Genomic DNA, 27,134 nt, shown 5'->3' with positions numbered 1-27,134 from the left:
CCAAAGCTCGCAATCATGGGGTTAGTCTCTATTTTCTCTCTCCTCTCCAAAATGTTGTTGCTCGTTTTCTTGCTTTATCGTCCTTCAAATTTCTCTTTGTTCAGCTGTTGATTTGGAGATTTATAATTTATGTAATAGTTTCAAAAATGGTTGGTTTTTACATGGTATTGTTTGGAAAATTTAAGAACTTTCAATCATTCTCGTATTAAAAATTATTGGGATCTTAATTTTTTCAAATTTGGTTAAATTTTTTATCATTTTGGATTTGAAGTATTAGTGTATGTAGTAATTGAAATAAGGTGAAAATTGATTGGAGATTATTTGGTTAATAACATGAGTTTGACAAGAAATTTGAATGGAAATGTAATGTGAAATGGATTATGTCTGGTTGCTGCGATGAGATTGACAGTGGAGATTGCAATAGTTTTTCGCACCGGCGTATCGATATTGTTATGTAATTGTGGTTGAACTAAAATATTGTTGTCTTATTGATTTAAAATACTCCTATTGATGTAACGATGTAGTAATACATTCTTCTTCAATTAAGTTTTGCTACGTATGTATGTTAAAAGACCACATAAGCAGTTAAGCACCTATAATTTGTTCAACCTTTTTTTTTTTTTTTAATATTATTTTTTCTTATACTCCAATTTATGTGTTACTTACTCTGAGAGAGTTGGAAAATGTTGGAAAATGTTAATTGAAATAGACAAATGGATAGGATGACCTATTTATAGGCATCCTCACAACTATCCCTAAGGTTCTAAAGAATTTCTAACCTCCTCAAATGGAGGATTCTAGACTACAAGTCTCCACTACTCTCTAGAACGTTCCCAACTCCAAAGGAACATATATACAAGGAGGTTCCACACTCTTCCTAAGTCTAGAATGCCCAAGACCACCCTAGAACATTCTAGAACGTACACTACTTATGTACATACATACACTAGACGAAAAAGGTTAAAAGGCACCGGTTCAAACCCCCCCTTTGGCACCGTTTTGAACCGTTTGGGATTTGAGGGATGCCAAATCCATGAAAATTTAGCACCGGTTAACCGGTGCCAATTACCCATGGCGCGCTTTTTTTTTTTTTTAATTTCAGTACAATAGGCACCGGTTTTGGCTTATAACCGGTGCCAAAAGTCCCCCAATAGGCACCGGTTTTTACTTAGAACTAGTGCCAAAAGTCCCCAAAAAAATTAAAAAAAAAACTTTTAGCACCGGTTCTTTTTAAAACGATATCAAAAATGCCCATTTTTTTTTTCAATTAAATTGTACCAAATACTTATATATAATCATAATATACATAAAACACATATATTTTCTTCAATAACTTGTAATATTACACATATACATAATAGGACTATATATTGTGTACATTGGAAATCGAGTAGGAAGCCCGTATTCCAGAGCTCTAAGAAAAGTCTCGTCTACAGTAGTAGCTTCCTTGCGTTCCTGATCCTGTGAACACGAAGCAATTTCATCACAATACAAGAACAAGTAACTCTGGTTTACTAGTAAGACAGAGCGCATGCAAGAGATAATAGTGCCTTAATTAAAATCCAATGACCAGCAAGGCAAACACTACAGAAGTCAGGGCTTGCAGTTCAAGGAATTCTAGGTAGATGTGATAGAAATGGGGAAATATAAAAGCTTTAGCACAGAGCCAAATTGGTATCTAGATAGCTAGGCTGTCTGATTTTATAGCAAAATTTTGTTACCTGAAATCATACTTCACACTGTTCACCGCATATGCAATCAACTTATTGTTAGGACTTACCTGGAGAAATAGGAATGAGGTCAGAAACCAAAACTAATAGTGGTGAGGAGTAAGAAGAAGCAAGCTTACCTTAAAAGCATCAATGCAGTAGTATGCATACTTGTTAGCCTTAACATTCTCATCCAATAGAACATGTTCAGGAGGCATCCACAAGAACTACAACTACAAGTACCATAAGAGAAAATAGAAACAGACGTTAACAGCACAAATTCAGCATGGCAATTACATGTCACTCTTTTTACTGTATATACATTTTTTTTTAATATAAATGGTCGTATTCGATTTTGATCAGAAGTTACAATTGTAAATTTTCTAATGAATAAGTTATTTGTGCGCGTGTTACTAATGGAGTTTCCATTGAGTATGTAATGTACTCAAAACTTTAAGTTTGAAATTTTTTGCTGTATTGGTATTGTCCTTATTGAGCAATTGATGAACATATATTAACAGAACAATGGTCAATTTCAAGGTTTATAGGATATGCACTATGTGCTGCAGATGAGGCCCTTAAAGATGCAAATTGGATTCCGACGAAGCAGGATGAGAAAGAAAGAACTGTAAGGATTCTTTTGCTCTTCAGGTGGCAAAAATAAATGCTTTTGTAGTCTTAGTCAAGAACTTGGGCTATATTGTTTGCTAGTGAGAAGGCAACAGGGAGTATCCATTGGTGGTGGTATTGGTAGCATGAGTGATATTGTTGATGCTGCTCCGCTGATTTGTGAAAAGGTAGATATTTGGTTCTTTGCAAAAGATACTATATTTCATCGTTTTTTTTCTTCATCAACAAAAAAATGTTCCAAGTGATCTATAGAAATACAAGTAGGATAATTTTTCCTGCCAGAGGTAGTGGGCCAAAGGCAAAAAGTTGATCAGTATTTTAGAACCAAAATATAATTTCTATCTACTCTAATACCTTTGATACTTCTTCCTAAGCAGGGCAAATTCAGCATGGTAAAAGTAGCATCTTGACATCTTGGGTGAAGTAATTGTTGACCCTTCACTCTAAAGAACAAACTTATTGCACAAATGGAAGATGAACTTGCTGCCACCATAGCTTAAAGGATATTTTACTCTTAAATTTCCAGCTATATTGAACTGAAATGACATAATCACAAGACAAAAGTATCAAAACATGAGTGAAAATTAATAATCATGAGCATAATAATCAAATTTCAGAATAAAAACAGGTAATTGTTGTGACCCTAAGTCCCTAACCAAAACAATAGATTATCAACACAAGTTTCATCAAAGTTTCAATTTTTAACACAGAATCAGAACAGAAAAGTATCCATTCGATATAGGTGAATCTCGATATAAGTATCCATGAGGAGAAATATTGAAAATAAACTATATTCAACAAATTGTTTTCGTAGCTGTCTTATACTATAGCTGTCTTATTACGTATGCCTTGAACTCGAATGAGGAGAAACATTGAAAATAAATGGCTATATGAGCTATATAACAGCACAGAGAAATCTGTTTATAAAACCAATAGACAATTTCTAAAAGATCAAATGAATTTTCTTGAATCAAATGTTTCTTAATGTTTTCAAAGAACCAAAGTGAGCTTTGTTAACAAAAAAGAAGCAATTGCACCTGTCATCATAATCAATATACAAGAGGCTAGAAAACACATTTCCCACGAAAGAGGATTTGATAGCAACTAGAGCTCTTGGACAGCAGCACATCAGACACTGTTGGAATTGATTAAACTCTACCAGCTGTGTGAAAGTTAACAAAAAATCCTAGTTCCTTTCAATAATGATATAGCAATATAGCATAATTGAGTTACAAGTAGAATCACAAACACAGAGTAGTCACACATAAGTAGGATAAGTTTCAGAGTTTAGTTAGCTTAAGTGGTATACTAGATTAACAAGCTCGCCTCAGCCTGTAACTACTATTGTTTTTTGAATGATTGTATGGGAGTTTCAGTCAAAAGACTCGAAACTTAAACCAGCTAGGTTGGAGAGGTAAAATCTTACAGTCCCAACGATACACACGCAAAGAAAAAGATTTCCAACTATAGAGCACATAAAGGATACAGGTCAACCATCATATATACGCACAAGGACTTAAAATAATAGAAATTTCATCAACAAATGTTGGGTTTACGCACTCCATAACCTCAAAGAGCTCATTTAAAAAAAATTCACCAAACTGAAAATGCACAAATAAGTAGCTGTCCGTCTTATCATTTGTGAGGATTACATGTGAGGAGAAACTATGAAGAGCCCTATCTGGTCTCTAATTTTAAAGTTCAATACTGTTACTAAAAAAGTCCATTTATGCCCAATATTTTTTAGTGTTGGTCATTAGTTGCGATGGTAGGAGCTTTTGGACATTAATTTATTCGTTTGAATATGAAATTGACTCATTTATCCCCTAACCAATTTTATCCCCTAATCTCTAAAATATATATGTCAGGCTCTCTTAGGTGCCATACCTTTTCCCATTCCTGATTTTTCCAAGTAGTAAGCTAGTAACCACAACTGTAATGTGATGTGACCCACTACACATCCATAAATTAGGTGCTAAGTTTCCATATAATCAATTAATCATCAGTAAGACTGAGTATCAAACTTCCTGCAAACTCCAAGACCGAGACAAGTTTTCAAACAGAAAAATGAATGAAACCATTACCTGCATAGGCGGCTTTTTCACGAACCGGTGCTAAAGGGGGGTGCCTCTTTCATTTTTTCTACTAGTGTTAATATTCATGCCAGTTGAGTTCTATTATCGAACTAAACAACTTTCCAATTTCGTGCAGCAATAAAACTACAACTTTGGATCAATACCAAAGAAGCATGATATCAATAAAAGTCCAGAATTTTCATTTTCCATATCTTCATTGTTCTGGCTTTTTGTTACCAAATTACCATGACAAAATAGAAACTTTATAGACTTACTGGTAAACTGTCTTTCACGTCCCACAGCCTCAATGTGCTGTCCGTTGAAGCCGAAGCAAGCTCATTATTTGATAAGAATTTGATAAGGGTACAATGTCCAGCATAACAAAAACATTAATCAATTTCAAGAAAATTTTTCACACAAAAGGAAGCCAGGTTATATCAGCTAGATGCTGATGCAGAAGAAACGAAAATGTACTTGTCATCCACTCATATCAACTCATGGCTTCACTATTCACTAAGCACTGTCCTCAAGACTTGAAAAATTCTAAATGCACCCAAGAATAAAGTACTATATAGACTATAAGGAAAGAAAGAAGGATAATATATTAAAGAATGATTGAGGGAAAGTGCTTGAACAATGCTTCTAAATGCACCCAAGAATAAAGTACTATATAGACTATAAGGAAAGAAAGAAGGATAATATATTAAAGAATGATTGAGGGGAAGTGCTTGAACGAAAATTTCCCTCATAATAATTTATAAATACTGGGCATCATTCACTTTTCCACTAGAGTAAAAATAGTAAAATAACACTTCCTACTAGACATCCCAATTTCCAAATCATAATCTCATGCACATGTCTGGCATTTCCCGTTGTCCCGAACCCCGTTATAACGTAACGAAGACATAAATCACTCAATTTGGGCAACAATTTCGACAACATGAAGCAGAAGCAGTTAATGTCACCAGAAATCCCATTAAACAAAGCTTAGCTTCAAAATCAAAATTTCCCGCCTACCTACTGCAATTACTAAATCATTGAACTATTATCGCAATCGCTCATATTATTTTACTAAAGTTCGTAAACCACTAATAGAGAATCACCAGAAAAAAGGGGCAAATATAAGCAATTCCAAAAATATCAATCAATTCAAATGTAGCACAACAACCCTGATAACTATATGCACAATCAAAGCATTGGAACTGTATAATTTCAACATAATTCAACACACAGCAACAATAAAATCATTAATTCATGAAAAAACAAGAGCCCTAAACCCTAAAATTCGAACAGAAATTGAATTAACTCAAAATTATATCACAATACAACAATGTAATTTCTAAAAACAAAACAAAATACACAAACATACCACTGATATCAGAAGGAAAAGGCTCGTAATCCATAGCCAAAATGACCAAATTCTTCAATCTTCACTTCAAATCAAAAATTCAAAACCCCTTAAAACCCTAGAAACCAAAATTGGGGGAAAACAAACTGACGCTTCTGAAGAAGAAAATTCGGCGCAATAGAAAATGGCAGCTGCTTCAATGGAGTTGGAGAGGGATGAGCAGCAGTAGAGTAGAACGAACGAAGAAGAGGGAAAGCAGGGGGAAAAAGAAAGAAGAAGAAAGCTTAAACCCAGTTTTTTTAACCAGTTGGCACCGGTTTTGTTTAGAACCGGTGCCAAATCCCTTTTCTTTTTCTTTTTTTTTTTTTTTTTTTTGTAGTTGGCACCGGTTTGAACATAGTTGATTTGGCATCGGTTTAAGAGGAATCGGTGCCAAAATGCATCAAGCTTCTCCGCCCGTTTCCTTTGGCACCGGTTCATTTTTTCTACTAGTGATAGAAGATCCTAGAAACTCTTAATATGTACAAGATGACCCTTGAATATTATAGATACATCCCCTCTAAAATACCCCCTCAAAAGAACTCTTTAGTGAAGCCCAGAACCTTCTAGAAGCATCTCGCGTTTTTCGGACTACCTGTTGCCAAAACTTGTATTTCGGGACCTCATCTCGAAGAACCGACACCACCATGGTATTCCTTGGCCCAAAATATGATGGATTCCCAAATTTGGGCCTATTTGGACTTCGTTTGGGCCCCCAAATGTCCCATTATTGGGTTACCGTCATTTGGGTATTCACTAGGATTTATCTATCTGGGCTAAATAAAGCTCTATAGGGGGAAATGCTCAGCTGAGCACCAAGGGCAAGCCCCCTAGCTACGATTATGCCCTGTTGCTTAGTGACTCAAATGACGCCTATGATTGGCATGGGAGATGATCTGTGACAGCGCCTACGTTAAACATGTTGTGAATATGCTTGGCACTCATAGAGAGTGAGAATTGACATACGATTAGGGACACGAGTAAGGACAAAGCAAAGTAGAGAGTCGCCAACAAGTTTTTAAGGAACTTGTAAACCGTTCATGGATCATTTAAGGCAACCACGATAAGCAACAACGATTGACCCGAGAAGGTTACACCCCATTCATAATCCATGATATTACTAACTCGATCCACATGGTTTGGAACCACGAAATGAGGATCTGGGATGATGGTATGAAGTGAATCATGGAGTCACATTCGCCCATATTGGCCTCTACTCAATTCTTATTGTAAAAAGTGATTCCTGCGATCTCAAAGGCATACAAACAAAGATTCAATTTGCTCCAAACTATTATTAGGCTAAATTGGTTGAATGTTAATGCAACACATAAATCTAAAATATCATGATCACTTGATTAAACAATAAGATTAAAAAGGAACCTAAATCGGTCGTCAAAATTATCTTATTAGGCATTATATTCAATTACATACTCCCTTTAAACATGCAATATGTTGATCAATACAATAATTAAAGCATCATTAGCATTAGAAGCATTTTAGCCACAACATCGTTACTCAAATCAAATCATAATAATAACCCTAATCATGAAACTAGCAATGAGAAAAACAAGAGTAATTAAGTGAATTACTCACGTTCCGTGCACTCCTTTAAATTGCTACATCATGAATAAATTGTTAGTAACTTCAAAGAATAATAAATCAAAATTGAAATTAAATTAATAAAAGTAGAGTTGATTTGGGGCCAACCCTCAAACAGTTCTACCTTTCACACCTTGGTTTTCCACTTTTATTTGTCGGGAATATTTCCCTCTTTAAATCCTCAAGACATTGATTTTGATTTTGGAGTATGTTGTGAACTTATTATGCTAAAATTATGGTTATTTGACTTGAATGTATTTTTATTGATTGATTGGTTTATACAGCAAGTTTTATTCAAAATAACAAGTTAAATACAAGTATAAGGTTTTTTTTAGTATAAAAATAACAGGGGTTTTTTTCATTAAAAAAATACAAAACAGGTTGGCATGTTTAAATCAGGTCAGGCTCGGGACAGCTATCAGAAAAACAGGTCGGGTTTAGGTTAGGGGATCCTGTCCTGTTTATTAAACAAGTCGACCTGAACCCGACCTGTTTTCCAGCTTAGTCTGCAACACAGCAAATTGTAATCAAGATGCAAGGAAATCATAATAACGAACATCTCCTGCACTGCCAATTGCCAAACCTAGGCCCTGAAGCAGTAACAATACGCTCCAAGGAAGATCGAAGGACCCCATCAAATGTGCGTTGATCCGCCTCAAATGTACTAGGAAGACAAGTACGCAAGGCAAAGTAGATTTTAGAAACTCCGGTACATGCCCTAAGCAACAACAACTCACACTGAGAATAATCAAGCTTAGCAATCTTATCCATAAGTGCAATGGCCTTAGTCACCCTCTACATCACAAGCTCACCACTAAAACCAAGATCGGAACTAGCGGGACCCTAAGCAACTTAACACCATGTAAAAGCCGAGCAATATTAGGGGGAAAGACACCCACAAGCCTGCTACGAGGGTCCTCTGTAGGCCAGAATACTTCAATTTTTCCACGTTGAGATGTAATCCAAAATAAGGCCCTTCTTCCAAAATCAACTGCAGAACCTTCCCCTCCACCAAAGTGTCTCTAATAATAATGCCGTCATCCAAATACCACGCCTGAAAACATACCTCAAAAGCATCTCTGATTTTACATACCAGGGGTTGTAAAAGCAAAGCAAAAATCAGAGGACCAAGGGGATCACCCTGCTGCATCCCCTGAGATTTCCATAAGGTGTGGTCCCCATAATACAATTTGGCTGGATTAGAGTAGTAGAATTCAACCCATTGCGAAATATCCGGACAACGACGACGAACTTCGCGTAACATGATCTCACGATCAACTAGATTAGAGGCATTTTGAAAATACGCCAACAACATTGAGAGACCAATATCAGAACCACTATCCTTAATCAACTAATTCACAGCATGAAGAATTGCCTCACCACTTGGAGAAACTCCAACACCAACTTGAACACCATCAAAGTAACTTCCCAAAGACTGGCCAACCATAACAACACCGATCTTCGAAACTAAATGTCTCTAAATAGTACCCACAGTTATAGGACGAATACCACCATCGGGCTTCACAAGTGGTGTGAGAGGAGCACTAACAATATACTCTCTTAATTCCATAGGAAATCTTCCACCTAGAAAGAGATTTAACCACCCCGGTAATAAAGTCAACCAACTCATCCGAGACTGCCACATCAGCACCACTCAAACAATCCATAAAGTGTTGAGCACGTAAACCATCCTTATCACATGATGTGCTACGAGGATAACTCTTAATCCGATCCAAAACAACAGCAGAAGTCACAACAAGATGAAGGTGATCAACAAGTATATCAGGCAAAGATGGAGTTGGGAAGAAGGGTGCTTTGACTGTAAATCCGCAAGAGTGACCTTATTACAAGGAGCAACGCCTGAAGAAGAAAGAATTCGGACTGCAGCGGTGTACTGGCCATCGTAAATCTTCCTACGACATTGCTTTATATTACACTCTTCCAAATCAAGGTCCTCGTCATCAACCACCAACAAAGTAAGAGAATCTTATGCCAAAGTTCCCCTCTCAAGCTACAAACTACCACCTGGTGCACTCCAAGAACAAATAGCACGGGAAATACTATCTTCATGATATCGACATTTTACCGAAGATCGAGATTCGCAACTACTCCACGTGCGAAAGGTTATAAGGGTGCAAAGAGATAACACCAACGAAATGACCCAATTAGAAATTTCATCGAACTTAGAGATCACCTAAACCAGAGCACCTTTCAGAACCTGAGAAAACCCCAAACGACATTGGGAGGGATATACTTAACAATGCGAAACCCCTTAGAGAACAAACAATCAAGGAGAGCCACAACAAAACCACCGTTATGATCTCGCACCAAACCATCCACATGTCCAATTTTAGCAGGAGAAGATTGAGCTAACGGCTTGGTGAAATTATGAAGCACAAAACGAACAATACCATCTCCTTCATCAGGAGGTGACACATCTTCACCCGTACCATGACGACACTTAGAACTTAGTGTATGTGTTTTGTAGCAAAGCCCACATAACCAAATCCCCATACGCATAAAAGTAACCTCTGCCTCAGTATAAAAGCCAAATTAGAAGTAATAGAACGTTGGGTGATATTTCGCGCACCGATACAACAATGACGATCACTAAGATGCTTGATTAGAGAACTTCTAGTAAGGCCATTTTCACTCCCATCTTGATAGCCACTAAGACCCACAAAGGGACAATAAAACTTCACAACGGTAGCTGACATAACTACAAACAAACATGCACCACCAAATACTACCCAAGTAGCAAGAAACACCAACAAAGCTGATACGAGACAAAAACAACCAAATACAAAAAACAAACTTACGTAGCAAATAGCCCCCAAACTGACCAGAAAACGACTTGGAAACTGCCGCCTATAATGCTGCCTGAAAAATGCACCCAAAACGCACTACAAAATCCACCCAAAACACACTAGAACAACTGGCCAAAAATTGACCAGAAAAAGCAGTCCATAAGCAGACCTAAATCAGAGCAAAAACGCCTGTAAACTGATCAGATATATGCTAAGGAATTACACTTTATAAAAAATCAGAAACTGCACCCAAAAGCACTCAAAACTTCACCAGTAAATTCCGCAAAAAAAACACAGCCTAAATTACGCACAGAAACAACCTGAATTTCGCATAAAAAATGAACAAAATTCGCTTAAAAACCTTTCTAAAAATAGCCCCAAAAACCTGCCTCAAAATAACCTAGAAACAACCCCAAAAACGCCTAAAAAACCTGCCTCAATGTCACCGGAAATTGGAAAAAACCGGCTGCAATACGCCTAACTGAAACCTTCGTCGGAGAAGCCGCCTGAAAACCGTCTACAAGACTGCAGAAATGAAGCTCGATTCCACCTGATTTTCACCCAAAAACTACACCAAAATAGCGTTGAAAGGACCTGTTGCCTGATTTGATTGCACACCAACCAAGAACCCTGCCCCTGACCTAAACACACCTAAAGCCGCCGGAAAGCTGCCGGAACTTGACGTGGAAGTCGTTGACGTCCCCCTGCACTGCCGTAATCGCTTTAAACAATTATTATTATTATTATTATTATTATTATTATTATTATTATTTTATACAACCTACAATAAATTAGTGGGAAGCCGAGATACAATCTGGGCCTCCACTGCTCTAACTATAGCAAATCCTATCCTAGTGAAAATTTGAGCAACAGTATGATCCCCAATATCCTGAGTTGTTGAGAGCTTCTGAACCCGCTTTAACAACCTCCTTGTGTAATTCCCCAAGCGAAGAAAAGAAGAAGGGAAGGAATCCATATCCAATTGCTCGACAACTAGATTCATATTTGACCCGCTTCTAAGGATGAACACGGTCTGGTTTAGTGCGGTTTGAGTACCAAACCAAACCAAATCGTAAAATACGATTTGGTCAATTTTTCAAAACAAACGAAACCGTTTAGTATTCAAACCGGATCAAACCAAACCGTAATAATGCGGTTTTGTGCGGTTTGGTTTGCGTTTTATAATGAGACGATATTTTTCCCTAAAAATTGCCAAATAATACTTCATTAATTTATAATAAAGTTTAAATATTATTAGGCCAAACGGAAAATTGTACTACAAATTTACAATAAAAATAACAATCAATTGACCCTCATAATACATTATTATACGTATACCCTATGTTGTATTTTGATTTTTAATGGTTTTATTATTATTATTTATTATTTTTTAATATATAATAATTATTTTAATGTATTTAAAATTATATAAATATTAAAATACGATTTATTGGTTTACGATTTGGTTTGGTTTATAAATTTTGAACAAACCAAACCGTAAACCATGTTTACAAAAAATCCTAAACCAAACCATATTTTTCAAAATTGTGGGGTATTAAACCAACAGACTGTAACCAAGAAGCAAGAAAATCATAATGACGAACATCACCTGCGGAATAAACACAAAGCCCTCCAAATGAAAATGGTAAGGTGGTAAGCCGCCACTGCCAATCGCCAAACCCAAGCCCCGAAGCATTAACAATACGTTCTAAGGAAGATCGAAGAGCCTCGTCGAATATGTGCTTAGCCGCCTTATATTAAGAGTACTAAGAGGACAGTACGCAAAGCAAAATAGAGTTTAGAATCTCCGGTGCATGCCCTAAGTAACAACAACTTACAATGAGGATCATCTAGCTTAGCAACCTTATCCATAAGCGCAATAGTCTTAGTCACCCTTTGCATCAAGATCACCACTAAAATCGGAATCGAACACTAAGAAACTTAACACCATGTGAAGCTCGAGAAATATTAGGGAGGAAGACACCCACAAGCCTGTTTCGCGGGCCTTATGTAGGTCAGAAGACTTCAATTTTTTCCATGTTGAGATGTAACCCAAAACGAGGCCCTTCCTCCATAATCAATTGCAGAGTCTTCCCCACCACCAAAGTGTCACAAATAATAGTGCCGTCATTCAAATACCACGCCTGAAGACATACCTCAAAAGCATATCTGATTTTACACACTAGGGGTTGCAAAACTAAAGCGAAAAGTAGAGGACTAGAGGGATCACCCTGCTACACCCCTTGAGACGACCATAAGGTGTGGTCCCCATAATACAATATGATTGGATTAGAGTAGCAAAATTCAACCCATCGCGAAATGCCCGAACAACGACGACGAACTTCACATAATATGACCGCACGATCAACTAGAATATTGAAGGCATTTTGAAAATCCACCAACAACATAAAAGACCAACAACAAAACCATGATCCTCAATCAACCGATTCATAGCATGAATAATTGCCTCACCACCTGAAGAAAACCCAATACCAAATTGAAGACCATCAAAGTAACTTCCCAAATACTTGAAATGAATGGTGTCCTTCCAACAAGTGCATTATTTCGATAGAGGGTTCAGAATTATCGGAAAGCTAATTCTTCAGTAAGATCAAGTGATCGGAATGTCTAGTTGGAGGCGGTCACGGTTGTGACGCTCGAGCTTTCGAAGTAAGAGCTCGATTTGCCAGCGAAGCACGCATCGAGGGTATGGTTTCTTTCTTTCTCCTTTTAATTATTGGTTAATTACGTTTTATGCTTGCTTAATTGCTTTAGTTATCGAGGCGGGTCTTGGGGGGTTTCATTTCCACGTAGTGAGGGCCACTACGAAACCCTACAGCGGTATCAGAGCCGCGCTCCTTTTAATTTTTGCAATTATTGATTAATTAAGGTGTTTTAAAAAGGATTTATTTTCTGGTTTATGCTCTTCTAATTAGATTAGAAGCTCGTTTTAATTAATTTTAAAACTCGTATTTTTTTCTCAATTTGGCTGTCGAACCCAGATTTTGGCTCAAAAATAGTGAATTTTAGGTGGAATCGACCTTCTGAAACAGATTCATCCCTCTTCGAATACTGTCCAGAAGCCAAATTCGAACCAAAAACCCATTTTTTCTGGGGTTTTTCGTTTTTCAACGAAAATTTTAATTCTTTTTAAGCCTTGATTAATGCAAGCATTACAAGGTTAGATTAAATGCATTATTGCATCCCTAATCTACTGTTTTTAAAAATATTCTTAAGCATAATTATGGAGTTTTAATTAGTGCTTAAGTTGATATGCTTTTTTCACGTAAACTTGTTTTTCACAAATTTTGCAAATAAATTGCAATGATGTGTGAATACTTGTTGTGAACATGTAATTTTAAGTTCCTAATATGTTAAAGTTCTAATCTTTAAAGGTTTAAATGATTGGAACTCTAACCCTAAATTCCATATTGAGCAAAGTTTGGATTTTTCATGTTTAGTTGATTAAAATCCATGAAGTTCAATACTTGAGTGTAAAATTTGATTAATCTTCACATTGGAAGATGTAATCTTGGTATTCTACACAAGTAAGAAAGTTGGAAATTTTTTTATCATTAGATGGTTAATTTATTTTTCCAACTCCCATTTGTCAAATCCATTATTAATTTGCATATTGGAAATATTAATTATGGACATAGCTCAATTAATATTAAGCATAAAGAAAGACCTAAATTTGTTCAAAATAAAATTTTTTGGATGATTTAGGCTTGTGCACCAATAAAATTGAATTTAATTAAGTTGGACTTATTTTATTTTCTTTTTGCACTAAATTAATTCTAAAATAGATTTAGATTAATTTTACATTGCACGTAAATCGGGATTAAAATCCCGAGAAATATGCACGGAAATCGAGGCGAAAACCCCAAGTGTCACCAAGGCTAGCCGGGCTGCGCAGCAGCCCGCATGTGGTTGCCTATGGTGCGCACAAGGGGAAGCCTCATAGTGTGCTGTTGTGCATTGATGTGTGGCGAGAAGGCTGCTGCGTGATGCATGTGGTAGTGCGTGGGCCTTAGGCTGCTGGCGCGCTTGTGCTTCTGCTGGGCAGCGAGGCAGCAAGCCCCAGCCATCCAGCCCACTGCTGCCTGCGCCAACGAGCAGCTAGCATGCGTAGCGTGCTGCTGGTGCTAGCTAGCAAAGTAGGCTGCGCTAGACGTGCTTGCTAGCTGCCAGCAACACGCAACATGGCGCAGGGCCAAGGGCTGCCTAGCAGCCATGGTGCGCACCCACTAGGGTTTTTTGTGGGAAGTTTTGCTTAATTTTTGAGCTAAGAAATTTTGCAATTTTTTCGTTTTAAAATATTTTATGTAATTATTTTAACGAGATTAAAACCTCGATTTTTCAGTTTTGCAAAATTTTGACAAATTATAGGTTATACCAACTTAATTAATCGGATTAATTAAGTATGGATGCGGAATTTAGTAGGAGCTTAGTTGATTACATGAGCCTTTTAGAAATAAGGAAGTAATGGATAAACAACTTTGATTAGTTTTAATTAGGTGCGTTAATCGGATTAACCACCTAAGTTAGTTACTAGTTTGCGTGTTTAATTATGTATTTCGTAAAATTGCATGGGCCATTCACAAATAGTGAATGGGTGAATGTAAGATTGTTTTTCAAAACAGGTTATTGAAAAAGACAACTAGTGGGGCCCGAAAATACGGACTGCGTTCCGTTATGTACTTTTGTAAATCTAAATACGGTCTGCGAACCGTTGAGTATTTTTGTACTTTAGATTAATCCTAGTCGTAGTAGCTAGTTATTTTAATTTTGGCAAAGATGTCTCAAGACGGCGTTTCGATGAAGACGAGCCAAGATGAAGACCCTTGAAGATTTGAAGAATTCAAGGGGTCATGCTAGTTGCCAAGTGCATCAAATTTATGCCTTATATATATTGTTGTTATATATGATTGCTAGATGCATGTCTAGGTTTTCTGTATGTTGCGATGATTAGTTAAGTTCACTTAAATCAACCAACATAGAAACCCTAGGTCCCTTGATAATATTGAGCTAAAATTTGTCGTTCCAAGAACAACACTTACCGAACTAATGCGCGTATGTGATGGATTACGCCAAAGCGAGGCATCACTACTTCCCTAGGGACGTAAGGTATACTAGGTATACAAGTTGTCTTGGTTAAGCTCAACGATATCAGTAAGGAGTCCTTAGATGTCGTGGCAATAGAGATAAAATGTCAAGGAAGCATTAGATGCGACGTTTTGTCGAACCGAGAGTAGCTTTGAGCTATTAGCAATTGGATTGCTTACCCTAAGATATTAAGTGTTAAGACAAGCCAAAGCATGCTTAATCACTTTTTGATCTTTGGGATCTTGGAATCGTTTTATTCTCGCCTAAAAGGGACAATTTTTCAATGTGTGGATAAGACGCATAATAAGATTGAAAATTTACATGAATGTTTTGAATTTCAAACTTATTATGATCTTGATAAATGGTTAAACTTTGCACTTATATATTAGTAGAATTCTCTATCAAATTATATTGTTTCCATTGATTGGTTAAAACAAATCTTTTGAGAATGGTTCTCAAAGAAAGAAAAGGCATTTCTAAAATACAACCTCTCATTATTGACTTTTATGACTTAAGTCCGAAAGGACGGTTGGATATCATGTTTTCAAAATACTAGGTAGTTTTGATAAACATGAAATATTGAGTTTTCGGACTCAAATATTGTCAAAAGTTGACAACCAACATATCTTTTCACTTCATACGCTTATGAGTAGGGCTCATTGATGAAGCAATTCAGGTACGAATTAGTTGAAAAGATAAAACTTTGTTTTACGGCGCATTAGATGCTTAATTATGCCTAACAAAGTATAAAAGTCGAGGAACTTAAAGAAATGAATCTTAAAGTTATGAGATGATGTATGATAAGAAATATATGAAACAAGGAACAAAGAAAGGGGATAAGCTTCTTTTCTTACCCATGAGTTCATGTTAACTTAGCAGTTCATTATCTTCACAAGTATTGGATACTGCTTGAGTGTTCCACTCTGAAAGTGACCTCAAACAAATAAAGACAAGCTAAGTTATTGACTTACAAGCTTTTAATGAAGCAAGTGCTGCTACATCAGTTGTAAGGTCATTTGTTTTGTTTAAAGACCTTTTAACTAAGGCTGGAACAAATAATGGTTATTGTGTTCCATAATCAGCAAACGATCCGTTTACACACGGAAAGACTCACATTCAAAAGTAAAAGCAATAGTTGCTAAGTTTACTTGAATGACATGGTCATATGAGCCATGAGTCAAGAATTCTTGATTATAAACAAACATTTCCCAACCATGAAACTCACGAAAATCAAAGTCATGGACATGATTTGTGTTCCAAACATCTTTAGCAATGTCACATCGACAAGAACATACTCAAGGCTCTATTAGATAGACTCTTGACAGATGATCGATTTGGAATCGTTCTAAGACAAGCAAGACAAACAAAGGAGCTATTGTGCTTGGTATAGATAATTGACTGCGAAAGCTAAAAGGAATTCATTACTTCAATGTCTCACAAGAATTTGCAAGAATATGGCTATATTCATCAAATGTGAGCAAACTGGACCTTGAGTAGCTCAAATGTTCAGTGAAGTATAGAATCGACTTGGCAATATATCACAACGTCTAGTTGGATTATATCGAGCGATGTTTACTTGAGCCAAGTGTGATCATATCAAATTTGTGAAATTGAAATTTCACATGAGCTCCACAAAGAACATAGTGTTTCTTGACGGAGGTCTCGATGTCATTTGGAAATGACTCGAATGATGATGGATCACATCCCTTCCTATAAATTTCTTAAAGATTTGCACAAATGACTAAATGTTACACTAAACAAAAGGGTCGAAGCTAAGAAAGGACACCATATTCAGTTATGGATTGAAATAGTTTCTAGCGTCTTTTCAAGTATATATGTCTAGGGCTCTTAGCTCAGTGGGAGTTCATTGACTCAGTGGGAGTTAAGTGGCTCAATAAGGGCTAAGATACCTCAAGAAGGAGCTAACTGTTTGTTTCACAACGAACTTTTACCCAAAGACAATATACATGTCTCTTTGCATTGAGACTACAGGCATTACTTCCCCAACCTAATTGAGAACATTGTGTTTGTTGCTCTAAATGGTGTCTTTCTGGAAAGTAACGCCTTTCCAAAATGACAAGTGGGAGGAAAGTCGAACTCGACGAAGTTCGAGAGGACGAGCAACAATGTCAACCTGATAAAACTGACAATCAAAATGCTTTAGAAGCAGTTGATAAGATTGGTCAGAATCAAACAGACAATGTAAATGCTCAACCTATTACCCGTACAGGTATAGAAGTCACAAAAGGCTTTTATTGAATCCTATAAATTTCTACTAAGTTAGAAATAAACCTAAGACTTACAAGCATGTTATTCACCATTGGATGGTGAGGGAATAGTGTCTTGTAAATTAGCTATGACAAATCCAAATTCCGAAAAATGGTTAGAGGCCATAAAATCCGAAAGAGACTCCATGTTTGGAAATCATGTCTGGAACTTGATTAAGTTACATGAAGGGTGAAAGACCCATCAAGCGTAACAAACATGGATATGTATATGCATATATAGCTAGATTAGTTGAAAAGGAAATTCACGGCATTGATAAGACCTATTCACTAATCGGAATGCTTAAGTCTTTTCGTGATTGTTCTAGCAAAACTGCGCATATGAAATATGGCAAAATACGAAACCGCCTTCCTAAAATTGGATTTTGGAAGAGACTATGGGAATAGTCTAAGGGTTTTGTAATAATGCTAGACATGAAAGCAAGCTCAAGAAGTCCATTTGGGATTGAGAGAAGCATTGCATGAAGGAATTGGAACATGTATTCTCATAAAGGTTTATGGAGAATCAAAGAAGTTCTTATAGATAAGAAGTTTAGTGGGAGCAAAAGTCAATTTTTGTAAGGTCCAGAAGAAGTTTACGAACTCTAATGTGAAATGAATTTCAAATACTATATGCTTAGATTTGAAAGTTTTCAGCAATGGACCAAGGCGATACTTAGTACTTATTGGGAATTAAGATCTATTGTATAGACTTAATAAATGTTTAAACGAGTAAAGGAAATTACTGTGTTAAACATGAAGGACCTTGGAAGGATTCCGACCCATATAAAACTAAGTAAATGTTTGAACAAAGTATAAGCAAGGCTCATACTAAATTAAACAAGAAAGACTCGAATAAAGACTTTCAACCATGTCACATAGCAAACGATTTAGCAAGACTCGGTGAAACTGGATGAGCTAAAAGTTACATGGATGGCATAACGTTGGGAATAGTTCTGCAATTATAACCACCATGTATGCTATGATATGGAATCGCCACAAACTTACATGCTTAAAGCATGAGAAGTATAAAATACCAATCAATTCAAAAATCTAAGCGATGGATCGCTAGATAGTGATCAAGAACATCTAAAATACTTTGATAAGTAAAAGGGATGGGTTCTTGACACAGGGAAACAAATACAATTTGAAAATTGATGTTGCGAGCACATCCTTGGCAAGGATCGGATCCTTAACAAGGAAGCCATCTATAAGCACGAGCTAAAATGCGTCGCGGCTTGAGAATGGTAACATGGGTGTAAATCCATGTGTAAATGTGCGGAAATTTCCATGGTCACAAGTGATTAGGGTAGCCCAAATCATTGTGAGCCGCTTGGAATAAAAAGCAGAGCAAAGCTTCATTAGGAACTCTACTGAAGTATATGTTGAGCATATTGTTGCCTTAAAGTCAATGATAAAGAAAGGTGTTCAGTGGAAAGTTCGTTGTCGAACGTTGATTGTAGGTTGTCATGTTGAAGATCTCAAATCATGAAAATGAGTGGGAGTCATCACATGGACAATAAATCCTAAATCACAGATAATCCATAACACTCTCAAATTCTATCATCTTATTATGAAAGTGTTCATTAATGAAGATGTTGAGATTTGCAAAGTAAAATTGAAACTAAACCTATGCAAAAGGTGAACAACAACATTCACAATTGCATAAAAGAAATCAAGCATATTAAGTATGGGTGTGATTTCTGCAAATGTTTAATGAAGAGAAGTACTCTAAAAACATTTGAAAAACCATTTATCATAAGATGAAACATTTAAGAGTTTCATGGTGGAATTAAAATTTTACTAATAAATTCCACAAACTATTTTATTATGGTTTAGAATCAAATAATGAGTCCATTCGATTTCTGAAAATATTCAAATAGGGTATCAAGACCATGTCTTGGATAAAGAAACACCTAATAAGTGAACATTGAATATTTAAATCGAAAATTATCCCTAATCGAGGTCATTCAAACAGATGGACGATTAATGACCGCCAGAGATTAGTGTGTAGTATGATTTACAACACCGTTTCTTGTGCTGCAAGGACATAGTAGTCATGAATCATTTGCACAGGTGCTACTTCGGAACTGCACCAGATCGACCTATGAGAGTACTTTAAGAGATTCAGAATTGTCATAAGTACATTTCTCATTATAACTATCGGAACCTCTTTCCTCGACCATGAGTATTGTGAAGTTCTCTTGTTTGATTACTAGTCTCTTTGATATTGTCCAATGTCTACCGTAACTGGGGATCATAGCGGCAACACTCGGGTGACTAGGTCCTCTTAGTAAGAAGGCTTACAATACAAGATTGGGAATGTCCCCCTACTAACAATAGGGAACATGTCTTTGTTATTTACAAGGCCGCTCGAAGAGCGAGACTGTGAAAATGCATGGCCGTTCTCAGATAGATTTTAGAAATCATCTGCTTATTGACAGTCGAACTCGGAGATCGAGAAAAACTTCTGAACGTAATAAGGATGACAATGAATCTTACTTTATATTTCACGAAGAGACATTAAGCGACATAGGAAATGGGCTATACACTATATGCACACTTGTCCGGAAGGACAAGTGGGAGATTGAAAGGAATGGTGTCCTTCTAACAAGTGTATTATTCAGATAGAGGGTTCAGAATTATCGGAAAGCTAATTCTTCAGTAACATCAAGTGAGCGGAATGTCTAGTTGGAGGCGGTCACGGTTGTGACGCTCGAGCTTTCGAAGTAAGAGCTCGATTTGCGAGCGAAGCACGCATCGAGGGTATGGTTTCTTTCTCTCTCCTTTTAATTATTAGTTAATTACGTTTTATGCTTGCTTAATTGCTTTAGTTATCGGGGCGGATCTTGGGGGGTTTTGTTTCCGCGTAGTGAGGGTCACTACGAAACCCAACAATACTGACCAACCATAACAACACCCACCTTCAAAACCAGACGCCGCCAAACAGTACCCACAGCTATAGGACGAATACCACCATCGGGCTTGACAAGTGGTGTGAGAGGAGCACTAGCAATATACTCTTATAGTTGCATAGGACATCTTCCAGATATAAAGAGATTAACCACCTCGGAAATAAAGTCTCTTATAGCTAAAAAACAGACAAAGTCATACAACCTATAAAAAATTAGTGAAAAGCCGAGATACAATCTGGGCCCCCACTCCTCTAACTATAGCAAATTTATCCTAGTGGATATATGAGCAGCAACACGTGCCCCAATGACCTGAGTCGTCGAGAACTTCTAAACCCCGCTTAGGGAACGCAACAACCTCTTTCTCTAATTCCCCAAGCGAAGAAAAGGAAACCATATCTAATTGCCCGACAACTAGATTTGTACTTGACCCGCTTTCGATGAGCCGCATCAGTCACAACCCTTCCAGGAACAAAGTCAGATAACTCAGACTATGTCAAATGAAAAAATCCTATCAAGTTAACACAAACATTGTGACCACGATCCTTGGAATAAAGTAACACATCTATATCATTGTTTAAAAACATAAACGGTGGGTATTTTTACACAAAATTTTGAAACAGAATATTATTAATATGACTTTAAAGAGTATAAAATAAGTATATACACTTACATATGTAACAAGTACGTACTAAAATTATTTTCTTTTTTAAATAAAGTAAACTTTATTCCCAAAAATAAAGTTTGAGATGCAAAATGATACACCCTCTATCCTTTTATTAAAGACCAGCAGTGTCGAGGCTAAAATTGCAAATTATTTATGGGACCCTGTTCAACTTTTCAAAATGAGCCTTCTACTTGATAAAATGAAGATAATAATAGAAAGTAAATAAACAATATAGAGTTTTGGAAGACATAGAGTTTTTTTGGGAATTAGAATGGTAGATTGAAAATTTTTTGGGAGGAAATATGTACAAAAAATTAAAAAATTATATGCCCAAAGGCTCAAACCTGAGATCTCGAATACACAACAAACTTGCTTTAACCACTACTCCAACTATAATTTCATGATATTATACCAAACTTAATTACATATATATATATATATTTTGGGGCTCCTCAAATTTGGGGGCCCTGTTCCGTCGACCACCTAACTCCGGCCCAGAACCGCCCCTGAAGACCAGTATTCCTTTTTTGACAAATCAAAATTATAGACCTATTTCTATTTTAAGGTTGTACTATTTGAGAATATTCTCCACTTATTAATGTGTTATCACCACTTTTTTGTACTAATAATGACATTTTACATCAATTTCCAATACTTTCTCTCTCCCTCTCTTCAATTATTTCCAACCACTTTTTTTTTCTCTATCTATCTCTTACTTCACATGCACTTATGTATTTGCACCAACTTTCTTAATTTCCGTGAAAAACCCAAATAGGTCTTTAATAAAGAGACGGAGGGAGTAATATTATTCTTATATAGTGGTCATATTTATTAGAATTTTTTAAAACAAATTTACCTTGAAGATTTGTTCAGTGTAAAAATAATATTCTAAAAATAATCAAGTTGAGTGTATGTGGATTATAAATGATTGCCAAAATAGAAATAATATATTATAGGTTCTAATGTCTTAAGATTTGACAAATAAAAAGAAATAAAAAAGGAAAAAAAGGTAGAATTTTTTTTTATTCTGGAGATGTTGTATTTATTGGGTTTGAAGTGATGACAAAAACTTTAGTTGGTTGCTACTTGTTTTGGTTTTATCAATTGTTTTTTATGTGCAATAATAATTAATTTGGTACTTGAAAAATGATAGTCTTCTTGAATAAAATTCAAGATAAAAAAGATCAAGTTGATCAAATGAAGCTTCAAGATATGAAAAACATGAAGATATTTTAAAAATAGGACTTTATTTTAGTTAATCTTCTTGTTGTAAGTGTGCATGAATTGTTATTAGATTGGCAGTTTTTTTTTATTAAGAAGCACAAATTCTCCAAAAAGGCGGGTGTGCGTTAATTTATGTAAAACGGGTTAAAGTTATTTTAAAAATACTTAAAGTTACCCTTTATACTGCAAGCGTTATTATTTTTCTATTAATAAATTTTATCTTACAAAAAAAAATTTATAATGTATTAGAATAATCATATTAGTCTTTATAGTATGTAACCACGTTATATGAAATTACACATTAAAATAAAATTCAAACCAACGATAAATTAAAAGTTACTCTTGAAGTGGTTAAAGTTACCATAAAAATAGTTAAAGTTATGCTCAATTGATCGTTTTACAATAAAATTAATGTACACCCATTATACACAAGACTTATTCATTAAGAAAATAAGTGATGTGAGTATCAGGTACATTTAAATTGATACTCGGGACACTGCCACTCCAGGTAACAAAACAAAAAATTTGCTTATTGAACTTGATCATCCATTAGTTAGTGAATGATTAGTATTTCCAAAGGTTGAGGATTCTATCATCAACATATTTTTAGCCTAGGAATATTTTTTCAATTAAGAGGAATGATTGATTGTGATATTTAGAAAGTGAAATTATTTCGCATATATCTTAGTATATTAATAATGCTCTATTTATGGAAAAAAAATAATATAGAAAATGATTTTCATTGTGCGAGTAATGCATTGTAAAAATACTTTTACCTAAGGTATGATCTTTTTTCCCCTTCACTTCAACTTACAGTCAAATATTGCAGCTGTGTTATTAGGTCAAAATCGGATTTTGATTTTTAATTTGTTCAAATATGGGTTTAATTCAAATATAAACTTATCGATTGCAAACCAGGTGTTGTGGATCAAATTCAAATAAGTTCATGGGTTAATTTCGATGGAGATAAATTAAAAACAAATCAATTCGGATTAGGTTGGCCCTATTTTGCGCATCTTAAAAAATACATTTAAAAAATACTGCCACATTTGAAAAATACTCCGTATTACACCTAAAAAAACATAGAAGGACTTGAGAGAGTAGTCCAATGATAATGACCAATAAGTATTGAGAGCAAGATTTGGGCCTTAAGGCACTATCTATTACTTTTAGCAAATCAACTCTAAAGCCCAAATCACCAAAAAAAAAAAAAAAAAAAAAAAAAAAAAAAAAAAAAAAAAAAAAACCTTTTATAAACCAAAACTCAGAATTAGAGTTTTGTTCGTTCACCATTCTTTCAGTCGTCTTCTTCCTCGCATCTTCACCACAGTCGACGCGAATCTCCAAAGCTTGCAATCATGGGGTTAGTCTTTGTCTCTTTCTCTCCTCTCTAAACTGGCGGTGTTGTAGCACTTTAATTCATTTTCTTGCTTTACGGTCCTTAAAATTAAATTTCTTAATTTTGTTCGGCTGTTAATTTGGGGTTTCATATTTTCCATATTCATTTCAAAATTGGTTTTTTGCTATTGTATGGAAAATCTAAGAAACTTTTAATGATGCTAATATTAAAAAATTATCGGGGTTTTATTTTTTCAAATTTGTTGTATTCAAGTACATAGGAAGATTATTGTGTTAGATTGAAGGATTAGATTATGTAGTAATTGAAATTGGGTAAAGATAGATTTGGAGGTTATTTGATCGATTGCCCGAATTTTGACAAGAAATTTGAATGGAAATGTAATGTGAAATGGATTATATCTTTGGTTGCTGCGATATGATTGGCAGTGGAGATTGCAAACATTTATCGGACTGGCGGTGTATCGATATTATCATGCAAGTGTGATTGGACTAAAATACTGTTATGTACGGAGTATTTGTGTTTTGAAATTGGAGCTTTGGTTGAGGGATTCATTAAATTTGACAGGCGTGAGATTTATGGAAGTAAAAGTAGTGTGTTTGTTTAAAACGGAGCTGTTATTGAGTGGATCATCAAATTTGATAGGTGTATGATATGTAGAAATCAGGGTAATGGTTGTTCTTTGGGTTAAATTGAAGTAATGCTTGGAGTGTATAATTGTGTTACTTTTTTCTTCTTGTCTTTCTTTTTAACATCTGTGAAATTGTTTCTGTGCAGTAAGACACATGGAATGGGAGCTGCGCGCAAGCTGAAGTCCCACCGCAGAAGGCAAAGGTGGGCTGACAAGTCATACAAGAAGTCACATCTTGGAAATGAATGGAAGAAGCCATTCGCCGGATCTTCTCATGCTAAGGGCATTGTTTTGGAAAAGATGTAGGATTATGTCAGCTCCCTGCTTACTACTGTTAATTGTATATGTTTTTTTTTTTTTTTTGTATGAGAACTTATCCAAAGAGGTTTTGATGCAGTGGTATTGAAGCTAAACAGCCCAACTCTGCTATCAGAAAGTGTGCTCGTGTGCAGTTGATTAAGAATGGAAAGAAGATCGCTGCTTTCGTTCCCAATGATGGTTGTTTGAACTTCATTGAGGAAAATGTAAGTCCTTTTTATAAGTGTCTGCAAGCATATGCACTTACTGATTCACAAACTGCTTCTTAGTGAATTTGCTGTTACTTTATGCCTTTTGACACTAACTTCGTGGTAACTGCTAGTTATTTTTTACTATGAGTTCATAGTGAGTTGTAGTGTGAGAGAATGATAATATGAGGTACTCTGTATCTTCAACTGATTGTTGATCATTGAATTGTCTGTAGAAGCATGTGTACCATTGAGTTTAAATATACTTTTGATATGCTTTAGTAAACTTTCTTCTCTAAACATCGGTCTGAATGTCCAACTATACCCCTAATTTGACCAGAATCTTTCCTTTCCATTGAATGTCTGTATTCCTTTAATCTATTATATCTTCCTCTCACTAACTGTATGCTCGTCTCTCCATTTTTCGTCGCTTTTAATTATCTATCTCATTTGTTGTCTTCCTCATATCTACCATGTGCTAGTCACTGCTAGTAGCCAAGTACCTGCAACACCTTTTAATGGTGATTACACTAACTCTATCAGAAACCCCACTTGATGCTTCTATCATGGTTGACAGAAATGTCTTTCTAATCTATTCCTTTTTTTGCTCATTTTTGCTTTCTGCAACTGCTTTCATATTAAGGGTGGAGGGTAGGTGGAAAAACTATATTGGTGGCACTGTTGGTTGTGTGGCTGATTCGTATGCTGGAAACAGAACAAAGATACGGTTGTGTGATGTAGGGATAAATGGTTTTAAATCCGAATTCTATTATTGGGGTCTTTGGGAACCAGTGTCTTAAATAACAAAAATTCTCAACAACTCCAGTCACTTAGAAGAATTCAAGTTCTGTTATATTTATGTAGTTTAAAAGTGTTGGGTGTAGCTTCATGCTGGAAATTTGGGTCATGCTTAAGGTTTTGGAATACTTATTTGGGTCACCACTATCTCTGTAGGTATGGTATTTGATATTGTGTACAACACTATCTCTGTGGATGCTCTGTTATTCCTTCCATTCTTAAGGAGTTGTGGTCTTGTGCAGGATGAGGTGTTGATTGCTGGATTTGGTCGTAAAGGACATGCTGTGGGAGATATTCCTGGAGTCCGTTTTAAGGTTGTCAAGGTTGCTGGTGTCTCTCTTCTAGCCCTCTTCAAAGAAAAGAAAGAAAAACCCAGGTCTTAGGTTAAGGTTGTTAATTAGTCGTCAATTTTGCATACTCAGATGAAACTTGTACCCTCTTAAATGGAAACTGAACGTCTTTAAAAATGGATATCCTCCCTACTTTGTTTTTGTGCTCTATTTGTGTCGATTCAAGATGATTTCTATATTCTTAGTTATTGTTTCCAGTTGGTTTATCTACTTCTCTTTCCCATGTCATGAAGGTATATTGCCGGAATTCATGTCTACAAGATCACATTTTTTGAACTTGCTTATTAATCGGGATCTTTGGATATGCCGAAATTTGCTTTAAAATACGAGAATTAACCATTCATTCATTCTCAAAGATTTGTCAATCATCTAGATTAACTGAGTCTGAGAGTGGCGAAGTAGGCTAATAGAATTGTGGGCTGTGACTTGCCCCAATTGGATTGTCATATGGACACAGTTATTGGGCCTGTCTCTCAATATTACAATAGATGAATAGATCTGTTCAATCAACATGTGCTTAAAATTTAAGTCAAATATACAAGTACAAGATAAATCGTAATTTCGTTGTTTTTTTAGTTTGATTGTGCAATTTTGTCTTCCATGAATTTAACGGACCCTTAACAATGCTAATTATCTACAAATAAAAATTGTAAAAATTGATATTTTGAACAATACAACGTAGAAAATTCATTATGTCAATGCTTTCCTTAATATACCATAGACTATAGAGGTGATCAACAATGTTCCAGCCCGCTAGTCTGACCCGATCTGGCCCGAAAATAGGGCGAGTTTGGACAAGCTAAAAACCGATTTTTTAGTTAAAAGCCCGAACTCAGCCCGAATAAGCCCGTTTTGGCCCAACAAGCTCGCCACTTTTGGGCGGGTTTGGACATGACATTTGATATTAAGGCCCGGACCGACCCGAATTTATGATCACCTCTAATATTATACCATTATAAAATATTGTCAATAGCCGATTATGATCGACATGAAATTCGTATATACTAATATACTGTCATAAGTCAATTTGTCATAATGTACAGACCAAAAAAAAAAAAAAATTGGAGTATTACATCTTTACATTAACGGAAAAAAAATTAATACTCATACGT

General features: G+C 35.8%; 1 protein-coding gene across 2 annotated transcripts; it reads left to right on the top strand.

Moving 5' to 3' along the window:
• LOC110711861 (40S ribosomal protein S23) lies at window positions 1–26,217 on the top strand. 2 transcript variants are annotated; one of them, XM_021890304.1, is made up of 4 exons: window positions 1–20; window positions 24,515–24,670; window positions 24,766–24,892; window positions 25,915–26,217. In XM_021890304.1, the coding sequence occupies exons 1-4, from the start codon at window positions 16–18 to the stop codon at window positions 26,053–26,055; spliced, it is 429 nt and encodes a 142-aa protein (XP_021745996.1). In that variant the 5' UTR covers window positions 1–15; the 3' UTR covers window positions 26,056–26,217. The 2 variants fall into 2 exon arrangements, with proteins under 2 accessions (XP_021745996.1, XP_021745995.1); XM_021890303.1 differs by lacking the exon at window positions 1–20 and adding an exon at window positions 23,643–23,743.
• Window positions 26,218–27,134: the final 917 nt, after the last annotated feature.

This window comes from Chenopodium quinoa, unplaced genomic scaffold (assembly GCF_001683475.1).
Source record: "Chenopodium quinoa cultivar QQ74 unplaced genomic scaffold, ASM168347v1, whole genome shotgun sequence".
NCBI lineage: Eukaryota > Viridiplantae > Streptophyta > Magnoliopsida > Caryophyllales > Amaranthaceae > Chenopodium > Chenopodium quinoa.
This window is presented reverse-complemented; position numbering and strand designations above follow the sequence as displayed.